This window comes from Odocoileus virginianus, chromosome 8 (assembly GCF_023699985.2).
Source record: "Odocoileus virginianus isolate 20LAN1187 ecotype Illinois chromosome 8, Ovbor_1.2, whole genome shotgun sequence".
NCBI lineage: Eukaryota > Metazoa > Chordata > Mammalia > Artiodactyla > Cervidae > Odocoileus > Odocoileus virginianus.
In genome coordinates, this window is record NC_069681.1 from 70,551,621 (window position 1) to 70,569,666 (window position 18,046).

The following is an 18,046-nucleotide window of genomic DNA, read 5'->3' on the forward strand; positions in this document are numbered from 1 at the left end:
TATGTTTTTCTTGTTGTGTCATGTTTGTCGTCATTAAAAACAGAAAACTTATTTTTCAGTGAAACTTTGGATTGAAATATTTTCATTAAGGTAGCTAATACAAAATAATTAGTAATCCATAAGTATTGGTATGAATAAAATTATTTTAATGTATGCAGAGGATTTACAAGGCACAGAGCTACAAAAAGCTGTCTTGGGCTTGTACTGTAATTAGAGAAAAACTGATCGGAAAGTACACAGAAACCATTCTTTTAAAATATTGCTCATGTTAAGAGACAGTGAATAATTGAACACAGCATTCACGTTTCTTTGTTAAGAACAAATTTTGGATAAGACATTGAATAGGACAGCACACTGTTAATTCTTGTACAAATGTGGTGGCAATCTTAGTGGGTAGTAATGAAGCAGAAGGAAAAGCAAGGTGTACACAGGGACAGAAGTGAGACCCCATTTTTCATCCTCATCCCTGAAGAAAACCTGGAGTAAACAGTGTTACGTAGCACATTAGTATAGACTAAGAAACATTTTTATTGAAATGTTGGCTTTAGGTTTGCTTCTTGATCAATGAATTTAGAAAAATTATGTTATCCTTAATTGAAATTGTCTAAGATATGAGTTAATGGAAGATCCCAGTCAAGCTATGGAATGGTTGATGCAGCTGATCAGCGTTGTTCCCACTGACTCCAGGGCCCTGTCTAAACTGGGAGGGCTGTACGACAGTGAGGGGGATAAGTCCCAAGCGTTCCAGTACTACTACGAGGTGGGTGTGCAGTCTTGCCTACCTTCCATGAGTTGTTTTAAAGAAGACAGCAGGCCTTTGAAGTTTTAAAAATTAGAAGTGCTTATTAGCTTTTAAATGAATAATGATTTAAAATAAAGCATCTGTGGAATATAAAGTTAGTTTTTGATTGATTTTAATAAAAAATAAAAAGTTCAAATTCATTTTTCTCCTGAAGGATGATTTCATTCCTTTTGAGTCTATTACATATTTAATTTGACTCAGATTGTGTATCAGTACATCAAAAAGATGTTTATAGATAACTGAAAAATGTGTCAAGCGAATCTTAAGTTCTCCAAATCGTGTGTACTTTCAAAGGTTGTACAGTGCTTCTGACAGCTGGTGTGTTTTAATTAAGGCATGTCACACTGGATAAATTACTCTGGCCAGTGGGTAAATGCTACAGACTGAACCGTTGTTGACTAGTTCACTCTCCAGTCATATAGGTATTTCCCGTCCAACATTGAGGTCATCGAGTGGCTCGGGGCCTATTACATTGACACCCAGTTTTGTGAAAAAGCCATTCAGTACTTTGAAAGAGCTTCACTTATACAGTAAGTAACTGTTGTGATTTTGTGTTTAGTTAAATGCCTGAAATCTGATAGACGTGCTGCGCTCCTGAACAGTTGTAGTGAACATTCATGCGTCATTTCCATTTTCTGTGTTTCATTTGACTCAGTCTTTATTGTGATAAATATATTTCCTTTTTATGCACAAGTTAAAAAAAAACTTCTTTAAGGTACTTTGTGTATTTTTCACATCTCAGCAAGCAACTATTATTTCTTTATCAATTAGAAAATGACTATCTCAGTCCAAGGGCAGAGTTTAATTTCTGAAAGAGCCCTAATAGAAGTGTTTCACTTGTCTCAATTTATAATTGATATACATTGTACAGTTCAGTGTCATATCTTTTTGCCTTTTCATACTGTTTGTGGGGTTCTTAAGGCAAGAACACTGAAGTGGTTTGCCATTGCCTTCTCCGTATATTATATATTAAGAATGAAACTTTTAAAGATGGCTTTAAGTTCATATCAGAATGTTCTGTACATGTCTGATTAAAAAATAATTGGGTTATACCATGTTCTGTTTTGTATTTGGCCTAATTGAATTTTAACATTAAATGTGGGGAAAGTAGAGGGTGGGGGACAAGGTGGGGAGGGAGTGGTTATGAGGATAAAATAAATAAGACACGAAGCCATATTGTGCAGCACCGGGAATATAGCCTATATTTTAGAACAACTTTAAATGGAGTCATTTGAATCACTATGTTGTACACTTGAAACTAATACTGTAAATCAACTACATATTTGATTTGGAAAAATAAAGTGAGGAGAGCTTTAAATTGTTCCCTCATCTTTTATTTTGCCAATTTTTTTCTTAGAAATTTTTAATAGTAGTCTTTAGAAATCCTGGTCATGTTTATTTTAGGAAAAAAATTCATTTAATTCTTTTTAAGGGGATAAAAAAAGGATGAGTAGAATTCTTTTTTACTTTCTTTTTAGTAGAAGTCTAATTGTTCAAATACAAGGTCAAAAATTGCCTTTAGGTACTAAATTTGCAAGCCTAAAGCTCAGTTTCTAAGCCTGAGGTACTAAGCCAAAGAACTGGCAAAAGTTTAATATAGAATGCTGAGAACTTTACCCAGATTGGTGAGCTTTATTCTTATAGCTAAATAAAGGTGTGAATTAGGTTGAAGGACTCTGAATCTAAATTTCCTCATATAAATATGGCAGATGATGGTGAAGGACATTATATATATGCTGTTTTTAATAACAAAGGTGATCTAATCATATGTCAAAAAGTAATCAGAAGATAGTACAGGTAGGTGGCTTTATAAAGCTGTTTGACCACATATTATTTTTGTTTCATCTAATTTAATCTAATTTATTTCTTTTATAGGCCTACACAAGTGAAATGGCAGCTGATGGTAGCTAGTTGTTTTAGAAGAAGTGGTAAATGCTCTTATTCATTTTAATATATGTTGCTTCTTTCTGTCATTTAGGTCATTATGTATAAACATGTGTTCTGATTTTGTGTATTTATTAATAATAACTTTTTATAAGCACACATATTTGAGGCATTATATGAAAGACAGTGGTTGCCACAATAAAGAAAAAAGTTATGTACCTGTTGGCAGAACAACCTCGATGTGTACACACATTTTATTACATCACTTGCATGAACTCACAGAACGCCCGTCTGTGAAGTGTATGTGTGAGGTCCTCTGGTCTGAGCTCCGATGTGTAGGTCAGGAGAAGAGAAGCTGCCTCAGCTAACCCGGCAAACCTGAGCTGGACGCTCCTACTTCACCTCGGTCATTCCTACCAGACTCTGAGGCTTGCAGGGCTGCCCTCTTGTACATGGAGGCCAACACAGGGCCAAAGCTATTTCCTGAGATTTTTGCAAACATCTTTGATCCAAAATTCACTTTTTTAATTCTTTGCTGATATGTGAAGCTAAATTACTTTATTACAAAATAAAATGCCTTCTATAAACTTCTTAATGTCTCAAAGTAAAACTGCAAAACAAGTTATTTTTCATTTTTTCCAGGTGAATGACATTGCAGTTAGTCTCTCAAATTATTTTAAGAAGTAGAACTAAGTTTCAGCCATCACTGGTTTACATCTGCTTTTACCCCTTTTTCAAATTTATCTGTGCATTTATCTGTGCATTTCTTCCAGAGGTTGTATTAAGAATGGTTACTTATGCTTGTGGCAAGCATGAAAGTTATTCTTCTAAACCAATGAAGTGGTGCCAGCATATGGAATTTAAATCAGTCCTTTGCTGAATCCTCTGAATTTCTGTAATTGCTTGTATGTTTGTTTTCTGTTTTACTTATAGGTAACTACCAGAAAGCATTAGACACTTATAAAGATATTCACAGAAAATTTCCAGAAAATGTAGAATGTAAGTGGGACTACAGTTTATAACCTTTGAGGGTATAGGTTCTCACATTTTATGTCTAAAGATGTAATAATTACCTTTGCTACAGTAGCTAGCTGCATATGTAGATACCAACCTATAATTTGTGGTACATGTATTCAAATATGTGATCCTAGGATCAGAAAAATTGACTATGCAAGTACCTGGTGGTGCTAGTGGTAAAGAACCTGCCTGCTAATGCAGCAGACATTAAGAGATGCAGATTCTGTCTCTGGGTTGGGAAGATCCCCTGGAGGAGGGCGTGGCAACCCACTCCAGTATCCTTGCCTGAAGAATCCCATGAACAGAGGAGCCTGGTGGACTGCAGTCCATATTGTCACAAAGAGTTAGACTGAAGTGACATAGCACACATGCACATATTTTTACAGAATTTAATTTTGGTGGATTTAAATACATCACTGGGAAATTTCCCGGCAGTCAAGTGGAAAGGATTTCACCCACTCACTGCCCATATTCAGTCCCTGGTCAGGGAACTAAATTCCACTAATTCTGAAGCCTGGCCAAAAAAAAAGAATTTTTTAAAAAGTGAGGCTTCAGTTAAAAACAAACACATATACCACTTAATTCTCTTCAGTAGCAAAGACGTCTATATTTCAAAGCTTTATGAAATTTTAAGACTAGATTTTGGTTTATTATTAATTTTTTAAAGTTTATAAACTATGGTATTTTATAGAAAAGGCATTTTAAACTATCCATTTAATGTATCTTTTTGAGATTGAAAATATACCTTTAGAGTTTATGATAATAGAATGCTAATAATCTTGCTGATACAGCAAATGAAGTTTTATTTTTAAACCTTATGGTATATCTTATTTCCCTTTTATAAAGTTGGCTTTGTATAAAATATTTATTTCTTTCAATCTTACTACACAGTGGATTTGATGCAACTTGAAGTAACAATGCAAAGTGTTACAGTAACATCAAGACCAGGATCCAGAAAAGGACAAAATAACTGTATTCTGTGTGTGTACTCAGTTGCTCAGTTGTCTCTGACTTTCTGTGACCCTTTGGTCTATAATCTCCCAGGTTCCTCTGTCCATGCGACTTTTCAGGGAAAAATACTGTATTCTAGGTTGTATATTCTCACTAAACTGCATTTGGCCCTGAGTAGCCTTGGGGCTAAAGGAAAAAGAAAAAACACGGTGGTTTGTATGAATGAAATCTTTACTATTTATGAGCAAAACAGGAAGTAGTTCTTTGGAGGAAGCAGATCTGTTCAGCTCTTGCTGCAGTCGTGTTGAGACGCAGAGGAGGGTGGGCAAGGTCACTGAGAGACGTTGGCCCTTCTGCTAACATCCCTGCAGCAAGTAGAATACGTGTGTGAAAAGACCATTCTGAATGTTGTCCTCCAGTGACTGTGTACACAAAATGGCACGTTTCCGTAAAAACGGATCTTTTCTGGGCCAAGTTTTCAGTGGCACAGTCCAATCCAGGGGTTAGATATGCTGCATGTTCCTTCAGTAATATTTTTCTCAATCTGGCTTTTGTGAAAAGCAGAGAACTCAGAATTACGGCCTTTGAAAGGAGCCTAGGGCAAGGGGTTTTGTAATGCTGCTCAGATGTGGGTTCATTAGCTCACAGCAGTTTCCAAACACCAGTCAAAAAAAACAGGATACATGGGGATTACTTGTAAAGCCTGTAAAAACCACAAATCTGTAGCCCAGCCCACAGAGAGTCTCCTTCAGGTTTGCAGTGGACCTGGATGTCTGATTTTTTCCTGTTTCTTTTTTAACAACTTTTAATATAATTCTTAAGCTCGGCCACACTGGGAAACTGATGCTTTAGACATTACATGGGAGCAGTGATAGAATAATCATTATAGTAGTCCCAGCCCAGGTATTGAACCCACATCTTCCGCACTGCAGGTGGATTCTTTACAAGCTGAACCACAAGAGAAGCCCAAGAATACTGGAGTGGGTAGCCTATCCCTTCTCCAGTAGATCTTCCCGACCCAGGAATCGAACCCAGGTCTCCTGCATTGCAGGTGGATTCTTTACCAGCTGAGCTATTGGGGAAGCCCATTATAGTAGTAGTAGTAATAATAGTAATTCCATTTTGGAAATGGAAACCCAGCAGTCTGCTAGGCAGAGTTTCCCAGCCTCTGCACCACTGATGTTGGGGATCGGATAATTCTGTTGTGGGGTCGTCCGTGAATTCTGGAATGTCTAACAGCATCCTTGGCCTCCACCCACAGTGCCAGCTGCATACCTTCTGTTGGGTGCTGCCAGGTGTCCCCTGGGGACACACTTGACACAGGTGGAGGACCACCACGGTAGTCACAGCATCTCCACATTGGACGGCAGAGCGAGCACCTCCCAGCAAGGCCACATTTCTTTCTTTAAAGAGAGTTTAGGATTCCTTGTAAAAGTCGAACGATTATCTATGCCACAGGGAATGTCCAGGACACGGGCCTGGGTAATTTTCAGAACAGGTGTAATCAGTAGCCTACCTTGATGCTAGCATAGGAGAAACCCTTGCACCCATGTGCAGCCTCACTTTGAGCAGAGTACTTTTCTGATGAACCCAGAAAAGTCATCAGGTGACTGCAATGCTGGTCCATGGCACTGTTCCTGCCCTATGGGCGTGACAGAAAACAAGACAGATGAAAATCATGGCCTTGTGGAGCTTGGATTCTAGTGGGAAGGAAAAGACAATAAATATATAACATGTCAGGAGTCGTAAATGCATCAAGGAGAAACAGGTGAGGAGCTAAAGGCTCGAATTGTAGGTGTCATGGTCTCCCCTGAAGGGTGGCGGGCAGGTGTGCCGAGTCGCTCTAAGCCCTCCTTCAAGGAGGCTACTTCTTTGAAGGCCAGGAATGCAAACTGCAGAGATTTTTGGGGAGAAACAAACACTGTGAGCATCTTTCCGACTGTCCCCGAGGATCGAGTGTATTGATTTGTTCTTTGAACACCATGTATAAACACGTCTCTGAAAATGTTTTTCATAATTTAGGTCTACGTTTCTTGGTCCGTCTCTGCACAGACATTGGATTGAAAGAAGTTCAAGAATATGCAACAAAACTCAAGAGATTGGAAAAAATGAAAGAAATCAGAGAACAGGTATCTCACATGAATGAGCTGAAAACTGCTGTCTGTCGATTCTGAAAACATCAGCCTTTTGTGCTCATCTGAGTGATGTCGGGGCTTCTGTCAATAAAACTAAGTTGAAATTAGTTTTCTGCTCTAGCATAAAAGGAGAGATAACTGAAACTGTAGTTTTAGCATACATTTCTGTCAAAACCTTGTTCCTAATCGGGGGAAGTGCATTAGATTCAATGTAGTCCTTAGTAGGTGGCTACTAATAGACTAACAATGGTAATTTTCCTGCTACAAATAACCGCAGATTAATTTATAGACCTGACTTCAGCTGGAGAGTCCATGCCTGTGGGAACCAAGATGCAGGGGCTCATGTGTAGCAGTGGTGGTTTTTTGTTGTATAGTAGGACATGGCACTGAGAGTAGTGCTGGTGCCTGAAGGGTTGTATGTGTTTGTGTTCCCTGCGGTATTTTTGCTTCTGAAAGTGAGTACTCCCTCCTGTGTTTGAGACTAGACTATTTAAAAATTTAACGTTATTTTTGAGTATCTGTTTTTCATAGAAAGAAATATATTCTTTAAGTTTAAACTTTTTCAAGAACTTAATTACCTTAGATAATTAAACCTAAGTTCCATATTTGCTTTCAAAATGTGGTTTTCTTGTGTTTGCTTGGAGGATGTGATCTGTTTTATTTTTTTTTAAATCTTGTCTATGGGATTCTCCAGGCAAGAACTCTGGAGTTGGTTGCCATTTCCTCCTGCAGGGGATCTTGCTGACCCAGGACTGAACCTATGTCTCTTACCTCTGCTTCATTAGAAGGCAGCTTCCCTGATAGCTCAGTTGGTAAAGAATCCACCTGCAATGCAGGAGACCCCAGTTCCATTTCTGAGTCAGGAAGATCCCCTGGAGAAGAGATAGGCTACCCACTCCGGTTTCTTTGGTTTCCCTTGTGGCCCAGCTGATGATGAATCCACCTGCAATGCAGGAGACCTGGGTTCAATTCCTGGGTTGGGAAGATCTCCTGGAGAAAGGAAAGGCTACCCATTCCAGTATTCTGGACTGGAGAATTTCATGAACTCTATAGTCCACGTGGTCGCAGAGTCAGACCTAACTGACTTTCACTTTCACTTTCTTTACCCCTGCACCACTTGGGAAACCTCCATCAAGCTAAAAGAGCTTTAAATTGGTCTTGCAGAGCAGGGGCCCCACCCTATACCCATCCTGGCCCCAGAATTAAATCTCTGGAGTCTAAGAGTCTGTGTTTTATTTTATTTTATTTTATTTTATTTTGAGTCTTTGTTTTGGAAACAAGTTCTCCAAGTAATTTTTTAATCCACAATGTTCAAGAAACACTGGTCTAGAGTTATGCTTCTGAAGGGTTACCTTCAAATGATCAAACACCAGCCTAGGATACAAAATCTGATTTAAAGGGAAAAGTAAACACAAAATAAATTAGGCCATGGACTTTAAAAACTGTTTTCAAATGAAGAAGGATTTGTGTAGACCTGGGGTGGTTCAGACGGTGATGAATCCACCTGCAGTGTAGGAGACACGGGTTCAATTCCTGGGTCGAGAAAATCCCCTGGAGGAGGAAATGGCAACCCACTTCAGTATTCTTGCCAGGGAAATCCCATGGACAGAGGAACCTGGAGGACTACAGTCCATGGGGTCACAAAGAGTCAGACATGACTTAGCAACTAAACCACCACCACAGAAGGAAAGGTAAATGGATTCAGGTTTATTTGGGTCAGGATAATGGATCTCGCCAAGCCCCTAGGTCCTATTTTAAGATATTAAAGCTGGAAGTTTGTTTCTGTGGACTGACTTTTCAGAGGAGCGTGTCCTTTTCTGGAACATTTATGGAGAAGATGACTGTTCTCCCTTTGTGCTCTGGGTCGAGTTCCTGGGCCTGGAGGGAGCCTGCGCCCTGTTCTTGGGGGCAGCGACAAACAGCTGGGCAGGGTGGGACACTGCAGCCCCCAGCAGTGCTGAGTTTTCAGCATTTTGTGTTTCTGCTTCACTGAACATAAAAACATTAGTTGCAAGAAACTTGTAAAACTTTGTTGTACAACTGGAAAAGAGCAAAACGAGAAGAGCAGGAATTGAGGACTGAGTATTTTAAATACAACAAGGAAGAGGAAAATGTTAGCCCAAACTAGAGAGGAGTAGAGAATAAAAGGGAATGACTAGGAGGCAAAAGAGGATAGGAGAGAGACAGTTTACACAATGCAGGAAGTTTTCATTGCTCATCCAAACATGAAGCATACTCATAATTTGTTCAATTTTAGAAATTGAATTTCTAAATTCTTACAATATTCAAAAGGAGAATTCCCCAAGAGGGAGGAGTTATATGCATATATACAGCTGATTTATGTTGTTGTACAGCAGAAACTAATACAACATTGTAAAGCAGTTATATTGTAACATTAATAAATAAAGAACTCCTGTCTTAATATTTGTCATTCCCATCCGCCCCTCACCCCAGAGAAATCAAACAGTTTCAAGAAATTCTTTGTTTTGGCCAACTTAAAATACCGTGGGACATTCAAAACTAATATAAAATGTAGTTAGTACTTACCCCTAAATTTCCAATTATTTCCAAAAGCTATTTGAGCAGAAACCTTTTTGGCTATATTTCTTAAATGGAAAAAGAGTCCATGTGAAGAACTCTTAAAGGGACAGCTTTAAATTGACTGTAAAGGAAATTGTAATAAAAGTGGCAAGCATGTTTTGCACATTTTATATATTATTGCATTTACAAAGTTCAAGAAAGAAAACCAGAGGATAACCCATATGACATTTATCCTTGGTGCAAAGTGTATAGTGATTTGGGCTGGATGACGCTCTCCAGGTGAGGCTCCGGTGCATTTTGTTGAGGCTTGGGGGCCTTGCGGGCTTCCGTCCTAGGTAGACGGTGCTAGTCCTAGGTTCACCTGTCCAGGAAACAGTTGAATGGGGAAGGTGCTCCAGAAGCTGGTCACCTGGTGGGAGAATAAAATGAATGCAGGGTGCTTCCGCCCGGCCCACAGACATGCATTGTGGTCCTCAGGGTGTGGCTGGACCTCAGGGCCCGGCAGAGAGGCGGGAAGGTGTGAGTTGAGGTGTGAGCAGGAAGATGCAGCCACGTTCATGGGTTTTTTTGGAGCTGAAGCCACGAAAAAAGGTCTTCAGGTCTGTTCTCTATTGAATTTGAAGTCAGTCTTCTTAAGGATCCTTAACTTGGTAACATCCGTTCCTTGTTCTAAGACAAGGCTCTAGCTCTTACGGAATAAAAGTCCTGTCGTGGACGGAACCCTGGGCTGTTGTCCTTCTTACCCCCGGTCAGCATTCAGAAACTGTCCACAGTGAAGTCAGGTTTGTCCCAGTCTGTCACTGGCATTGCTAGAAAATGGCCACATACTCGGATGTCAGCAACATCCAGTCACTGGGAGAGTTTGCAGCCCACCCTCCCACCCCCCACCGGGTCCTGTGGCCACTCTTGGGGGCAGGCGACAGTGTGGCCGGAGGGCACCACACGGTGGGTCCCTGTGGGGGAGCAGTGTTGTGTGTTCACGGCAGGGAGGGTGCCGTCTCCCGACACTCCTGTGTTTACATTCTTCTCTCATTTTTCTCCCAATATGGGAATGGCATCTCTCTCTCTCTCTCTCTCTTTTTTTTTTTCCATATTATTGGACCTTGAGAGCTTGTTTGGAGGTTCTAGCAGGGGAGCGCAGCTACTCATATACCCTTGACCGAAGACCGGTCCTCCTCTATCGGGGATGGTCGTCCTCTTTGACCGAGCGCGCAGCTTCGGGAGGGACGCACATGGAGCGGTGAGGGAGGAAGGGGACACCCGCCTAGCCAGCCAGATCAGCCAAATCAACCCTGGCGATCAATGGGGTGACAGATGTCGCAACCAGATCGCCCTCACATCCTTTTCCATATTATTGGAAAGGCAAGTGTTATTCTAAAAATATAGGTAGATGGCTTTTGTAAGTAGTAGTCAAATTAAAATGTGTAAAGAAAAATCTGAAAATCATTAAACCACAACTTTGAGATCACTATTATTATCATTTTGGTATTTATATTCCCAAGCATTTTTACAAATATATACAAACATATATTCAATACGCATTTTAAAATGGGAACTTTTCTTTCTTTTTTTTTTTTTTAACAAAAGTGAGATTTTTACAAAATACTGCTTATACCCTGGATTTTCCCCCTACTTAGCAAAACAACCTGGGGAGCATCCTGTGTCCCTGAAGGCAGACTCCTGTTATTTTTTGTGGCTCTTCTGTCACGTAGCTGTTTCCTTCACATGTCGGTCCTGTATCCATACTTCACTCCCCCAGATCAGTCCAGATTCCCAGGAACTTTACGAGGTGTCGAAACTCTGAGAAGATGGCAGCGTCTCTCCTCCTGGCATCAGCACAGACCACCTGCTGAGAAAGAAATGAGACAGGCTTCTCAGTCACTGAAATGTGCCTGTGTCCCTGGGCCTGTGTCTGCACCTGTCCTGTTTGCTGTGGGGCTGGGCCCCTCAGTAAGCCATTACTGTTGTACCTGCTCCATTACTGTTCTTCCAGAAGGTTCCCCCAGTCTGGACCTGTCTCTTCTGCCCCCAGGTGTCCCTCTTCCTTCCCTGCTAGGAGGGAAGATTATATGGACATTTGTCTTTATAAGTTTAATTATTTTATCATTGTCTTAAGTCTTTTAAATATGCTAGTAATTATTCATCTATGGGCTTCTCAGGTGGCACTAGTGGTAAAGAATTCGCCTGCCAATGCAGGAGACACAGGAGATGCAGGTTGGATCCCTGAGTCGGAAAGATCCCCTGGAGGAGGAAAGGGGCAGCCCATTCCAGTATTCTTGCCTGGAGAATTCCCATGGACAGAGGAGCTTGGTGGGCTATGGTCCATGGGATCGCACTGGTTGGACATGACTGAACATCTAAGCACAGATGAACACCAAGTTTCTACAGTCTGAGTATAGATATAAATATTTCTGTTACATCATCTTTGGGTTTTCTTTTGTCTGTAGAGGCAAAGGGAGAGACGGGGTTCCCAGTGAGGTTTCTTTTTAATAGAAAGTAACTTGAGCATGTTTACTGATATTTGGAAGACTGGAGTTTTAGGAGAGTGTTTCATTGTACAGACTTGAGTCTTGGATTATGGGAAAAAAAGTGTTTTCTTCTTCCTAGCAGACTATATTGTCAATAACCTGATAATTTATAAATAAATTGGAGAGTTGTCGGGTTTGAGGGTGTAAATAATGTGTCCTTTGAGTTATTTATGGAATTATGTTCATGATATTAAAGATCTAAATAAGATATCAACCTTTGTTGAGAAAATTCAGTTGTAAATAGTTGTCCAACACTGTCTGTTTCTATTCACTGAGTACTGTTTTCTCTCAATGAACCTTTATATGTACAAGAAACTGACAGTGCTGGAGGCACTCCAGTGTTAATTCAAAAATTCTAACTTGGGCAAAACACAGAATAACCGTAAGATTCAGAAAGAAACCTGAGAATGTCACAGTTTGGAGATAATTCTTATGACTTACGTGTGCTTTACATCTAGGAAAGTAGACTGTTGGGCAGACCTTAGGTGTCCTTTGAGATTTAATAGTGCCTTTACTGTGGAACAGTGAATTTCAAAGCCCTGCTGTCCTTTTCCTCCTGAAACAGTTCTGGTCCAGTGTTGTCATATGGGGCTAAAGCAGAAACAGCCCACTCTCAAGTCCCCTTCTCCTTCCACCTCTTTAGCTGCTGTGTTTAAGACCTGAGCTTTCACATCTGGGAAGTACTTGGTTTTTAAGTTACCTGCAGAAGCATGGGTGACCCTGCCCTATAAAGGCCAGTGCCATCCGTGTGTGTAGTGGGACTGGGGTCTCCAGGTTTCCCACTTCATTTCCAGGACAGCCGGTCCTTCCTCCTGTGGGGCCGGCTCCAGGGCAGGTCACGTGAACCCAGCCTGGGAGGCAGGACCAGTCAGGTGTGGGGGCTGTGTTTTAACAATAAATCAATGCTTGGTTATGGTGGTCCCTGCAGGTTATCATCTATTCTTTTCACTGAAGCAGGACTTATGTCCAGCGTGTCCTTGTTAACATGTGGTCTTCTTGCTCTAGCGCATCAAGTCTGGTCGGGACAGCAGCGGGTGTCCCCGCGGCCGGAGAGATGGGAGTGCAGGCAGTGGTGAGTGTCCCTGACCCTGGAGAGGCCAGGGTCGGCAGATCCTAGTGCACTGGCTTCTGGAAGCCCCTTGAAACAATCCAGAAACATCCTGTTTGTTTTTTTATATACAGCAAACCTCACTTACTTTCACTTTTAGTCACTTACCTCACTTACTTTAAGTTACTTTTCTAAGCATCAGCCTGCTGTATTACGAACAGGTGTTTGCAGGTGTTAATTGTTAAATAACCAGCCCTGTTTCTGCTGATTGATGAGTAAACGGTCATGTTGGGTAGATCATTGTAGGCGTCCATACCAGTGAGGTTTGCTGTGTCATGGTGTTCAGATGGATGTTGTTAGGAGGGGTCTCACAGGATGCTGACGGACTGCTGCACCTCAGTGCAGAAGTGGTGCCAGCCTGGGCACTGAGCAGCATGCCTCTGGACCAGCCACGCAAACCCTGTTGCTTTGGGCTGCTCCTGAGTTCCTGCTCTGTGACTGCTTGTGACATCGTTACTTAAAATTTGTTATGTTTTCCTCCCCCTTCTCCCTGTCAACAGAATCCACCTTCTTTCTCTATTTCAGGGTGTAGTAGAAGTTATATTTAGGGGAAGTTGGGTGGTTTTAAGGAAACTAATTAGAAAACCAAGTGCTAGATTGAGATCCAAGTTGTGTCCACACTTAGCCCCACCATGCACACAGGACTGACTTCATCCTGTTGTCTGCTTGTGGTCCAGGGGACACAACGCATGCAGGCCTGGCCTGCAGCTCAGGGAGGTCTTCCTTTCATTCCTTCATTACTGTTGGCTGCATTCTGGGTGCCAACGACATGAGACGGGGCCTTTGCCCTCAAGGAAGTCAGGATCGACTTGGAAGGACCCACGAGCCCTGATCTACTGTGGGCGCTGCCTGGCGGAGTGGGGCCGTGGCCCGGACGGCCACTCCTTGAGGGCGGGGCTTTGCTCCTCAGGTGTGTGCAGCCACTGCAGGCAGCAGGGCGCCTGGATGCCCCGAGGGGCAGCCCCACTGCTCCAGGGGAACCCCAGCTATGTAATACCCCTGGGGATCACCTCAGTGTCAGGTGATATCTCATTACTTTAGTGAAACAGGAATGTTCACACTGAGGATAAATAATGGCCTGGGATTGCTTCAGGCCAAGGCAGGTTTTATTCTTGACATGAAGCCATGTTTCCCCCCAGAAACCTGCTTTAGCGCCGTTTAGAATTGGGCTTGTAGATGAGGAATGTGGGCCTGCGTGCACCAACAGTTCTCAGCATCTGGGAAGTTGTGGACCAGCCTGTGCATCCATGAGAAGAGCCTAGAAAGGGCCCCAGCAGCCCTCTCCTCCCACTCCCCTTCTCTTAGGAGGCAGGTTCCCAGGCTGTGAGCGCATTTGAATTGGGTGTTCCTTTAAGGAATAACCCTAGGGGAACATCAGTTCTTTACTGAAGTTCAGGATCCTACACTTCCCTCCAGAAATGCTCAGTTCAGAGTGAGCAACCGGTTCCTCCCAAACCCACCACCAAACCACCTTCCCGGGTCATCATGGGATTGTGCGGTGTGGCTGAGGCCCCACCTCACATTTAAAGTCCACTTTGGAAGCTCCGTCCCCCCTAGCCAGGTGTCCTGAGAGATGGTGAAGCTGAACCAGAGCCTGGAGGACAGTGTCCAGCCCTAGAGAGTGTCCCCAGGCCCTGGGATGCTGCCTCAGGCTGAGGAGGGCCAAGGCTGTGTGGAGAGGGGCCTCCTGGGGGCCTTCCTGCTGCCGCTGCTGCTATTTCTTAGCAAATTTTCCCTTCTGTCGTCCAGCTCATGTCAGCCCAACACAAACAGGCAGTCGTGGTGCACAAACGAGCTTCTGGAAGCTGAAGCTGGGCTTCCCGATGGGCCAGGTATCAGGGCCTGGCCCTGGGGCAGCACCCGGCTCTCTTGCTGCTCTCTCCTAACACTTGCCTTTTTGTTCCTGGTTTCCTGTCATCGCTGATGGCCCCACCTCCTCCCAGCGCCCCCACACTGTTCCGGAGCCTGCCTGTCAACACCCCCCCTCCAGTTCTCTCAGGCCTGGGGCCAGGCTCTCCCTGGCTTTGGGGTCTGAGTCCACCAGGCTGTGGCACCACCTGACTTCCTCCCACTTCACCTTCGGGGCCCCTCCCACAGCACCATGGGGCCTCCGTGGACACGGCCCACCCTCAGCAGTGTCCCCTCCCTGCACTTGCCAGCACAGCCTGTGTGTTAAAGGGTGCCCAGTCCTACCACTTCCACTTCTGCCCTGGGAGACCCAGTGATGTACGTTCACATCTCAGCGTGTACATCTCTGGCGTTTCTGTCTGGGTGAGAATCACAGTTCACAAAGGGGAAAGGGTTTTTTTCATGAGTCCAGTTGAGGCCAGACCTGAGCTGGTTTAAGTGTAGTGTGTTGAAATAAATGCCATGCCTACAACTGGGTTTTTAAAGTGCTGCTTAGGAGAGAGGACCATTTTATACAAATAATTCTGATTATTTATGAGAGGACCATAGGGAACATATAATCAGAATTAATAGTTTCTACAAAATGGCTCTTTCTGAAATGTTTGAGGGCCTTTGAAAATGGTTCTTTTTTGTGTGTCAGACTGGTCTCATTGTAGCCTTATTTCTCAATAATTTGTTTTATAAACCTCAGTACCCTTCCTTATGAGGGGTCCTCAGGTTTTACCATGTATCAGAGTCACTGGGAAGGCTGGTTTAAACAGACCCAACCCCAGCCTCTCTGAGCTGGCCAGTGATGGGCCTGGGACTTTGTGTTTCTGACCAGGTTCCAGCTGTGGTGGTCCCAGGGCCACACCCAGAAAACCACTGCTGTGTCTTACGGGAACGACCTTGTGTAGGTGAGAGGTCACTGCTGCCACTTTTCCACCAAACCCATGGTCATGCAGTGAGAGTCTTTGGCCTCCTAGCCCACTGAGTCTGTGAGGCTGTGGTGGCTCCCAGGCTGCACACAGCTGATGGCCCAGCCCCTCCCCCCAAGCTGGGGGACCTTCGCCAGTGTCTCCAGCACCCGGTGGGACCTGAGCCATGTAAAGACTACTCAAGTGATGCTCTCACTATAGTATGAGATTTCTACTTGGGATTTCACCATGGGATTTCTTAGAAATTTCAGAAGACGAGAATTACATCCCTTGGAAATTGGCTGTCAGATGAAACAACCAGCCTGTTTTTTGGCAGATAACTATACTGTAAGATAATGCAGTGTGATGTTCCCACGGCATGTTCAACACCTGTTGTTTCCGTTTCCAGACAGTGGCCAGAACTGTAGTGCTGGCGGCAAAGGCGAGCGACTGAGTGCCCAGCTCCGAGCACTGCCTGGCACAGACGAGCCTTATGAGAGCAGCAGCAACAAGGAGCCAGGTGAGTGCCCCTGGCCCATGGGTCTGCCGGGATGGTGGAGGGACAGACTCATGCCCCTGGGGGTCGGTAGGAGTTTCTGCAACACAGACAAAGCTTCTTGTGACTTGGAAGGCGTTCCTGTTCACTTTGGGTTGCTCACTGTTGACAACAAGTCTAACTGGTTCTACATTTGCTGTTTTTCCTGTCCCTCTAATGTCACCATCTGCTCTGAAACCCAGACGCCTCCTATGTGGATCCGCTTGGTCCTCAAATAGAAAGACCTAAAACTGCAGCCAAAAAGAGAATGGACGAGGATGATTTTGCTGATGAAGAGTTAGGAGATGATTTGCTTCCGGAATAGTACAATTTTAATGTGTTATTTATTAAAGGAAAGAAGTCACCTTACAAGATTATATTCATGTTGAACTTTGAATTAAATATCCAAACTTTAATTTTGCACAGTCAAAACTTTTAATAAGTATATTCTGTTCTGTGAATTTGGGGTTTAGGTTTTGTTTTTAATGGAATAAAAACATGTGAAAATAACACTTAGGCCAGCGACTGACTTACCCTTTTGAAAACATTGATCCACAGTAGGAAGTAAATCTTCTTCACTAGTGGCTCAGTGGTAGAGAATCTGCCTGCAAGGCAGGAGACAGGTCTGATCCCTGGATCAGGAAGATCCTCTGGAGATGGAACTGGCAACCCACTCCAGTATTCTTGCCTGGAGAATCCATGGACAGAGGAGGGGGTCACAAAGAATCGGACACAACTGAGTGACTAAATAACAGTAACAATGAAATACGGACAAGAAGTAAATCTTGCAGCACTACCTGGCACCCACACCCAGGTAAGTATCACTAATCACTGAGGTATGTGCTGCTCTTTTCTGTAATTTCTTAGACAGTGTTAGTAGTGAAAGCACTATATTGACTTAATGGTTTGTGGCTTGAAAAATACTGTGCTCGGATATTCCCTTGATGAGTTGTTGTTCAAGCAAGCTTGCTTGGCGTTTGGGGACTGAGTTTGGAAGTTTTGCCTGGCGGAGGCTCCAGCACTAGTGAAGCAGTTGTGTCTTGAAGGCAGGAAGGTGTATTGACAGGAAATACCAGGTCTTGAGCCTCTCAATCTTTTCTGTAGTCGCCTCCTCCTGCAGCCTTGTAGCACCAACCACCCAAGCAATGGCAGCATCAAGGGGGCTTCCCCATCAGGACTCTGGGTGTGGGGTCAAGGCCAGGCCTGCCTGCATCCTCAGCAGTGCACCTGACTGGTTGGCCGTGTCTTGCAGAGTTGCATTGGTGGGCAGTCAGGAGAAGTGGCTTGTCTGTAATACCTCATGAGAGAGGAGGGCCCATCCGTCTCATCTTAGCTTGTTTCTGCCACATGCACACTTCTGTTAGGTGCAGGAGAGAAACACCTAATTAGAGCACATTCCTTGCTCCCGAAAAAGGTCATGACCTGATGGGGCAGCTGTTCAGCAAATACATGAGATGTCTGGTGTATGCGATATTCTGAGGACACAGTCATGACCAAGAGAGCAACACCCAGTCCTTAAAGAGCTTAGATTCTGGCCAGGGAGACAGATAGTGAATGTAGTTTCAGTGAGCTGTAGGGCAGTTGTTGTTCAGTTGCTCAGTCGTGTCTGACTCTATGACCCCATGGACTGCAGCATGCCAGGCTTCCCTCTCCATCACCAGCTCCTGGAGTTTACTCAAACTCATGTCCGTTGAGTTGGTGATGACATCCAACCATCTTATCCTCTGTCACCCCCTTCTCC

General features: G+C 43.5%; 1 protein-coding gene across 7 annotated transcripts in view; it reads left to right on the forward strand.

The window, feature by feature from the left end:
* Positions 1 to 16,815, forward strand: part of IFT88 (intraflagellar transport 88) — a 63,118-nt gene extending 46,303 nt beyond the window's left edge. For all 7 annotated transcript variants that reach the window (XM_070471649.1, XM_070471650.1, XM_070471651.1 and 4 more), the window contains 8 exons: positions 610 to 760; positions 1,217 to 1,332; positions 2,678 to 2,730; positions 3,620 to 3,685; positions 6,677 to 6,783; positions 12,864 to 12,930; positions 16,180 to 16,290; positions 16,509 to 16,815. In XM_070471649.1, the coding sequence (XP_070327750.1) occupies positions 610 to 760; positions 1,217 to 1,332; positions 2,678 to 2,730; positions 3,620 to 3,685; positions 6,677 to 6,783; positions 12,864 to 12,930; positions 16,180 to 16,290; positions 16,509 to 16,630 (793 nt within the window). In that variant the 3' untranslated portion in view covers positions 16,631 to 16,815. The remainder of the gene's footprint in view (positions 1 to 609; positions 761 to 1,216; positions 1,333 to 2,677; positions 2,731 to 3,619; positions 3,686 to 6,676; positions 6,784 to 12,863; positions 12,931 to 16,179; positions 16,291 to 16,508) is intronic.
* Positions 16,816 to 18,046: the final 1,231 nt, after the last annotated feature.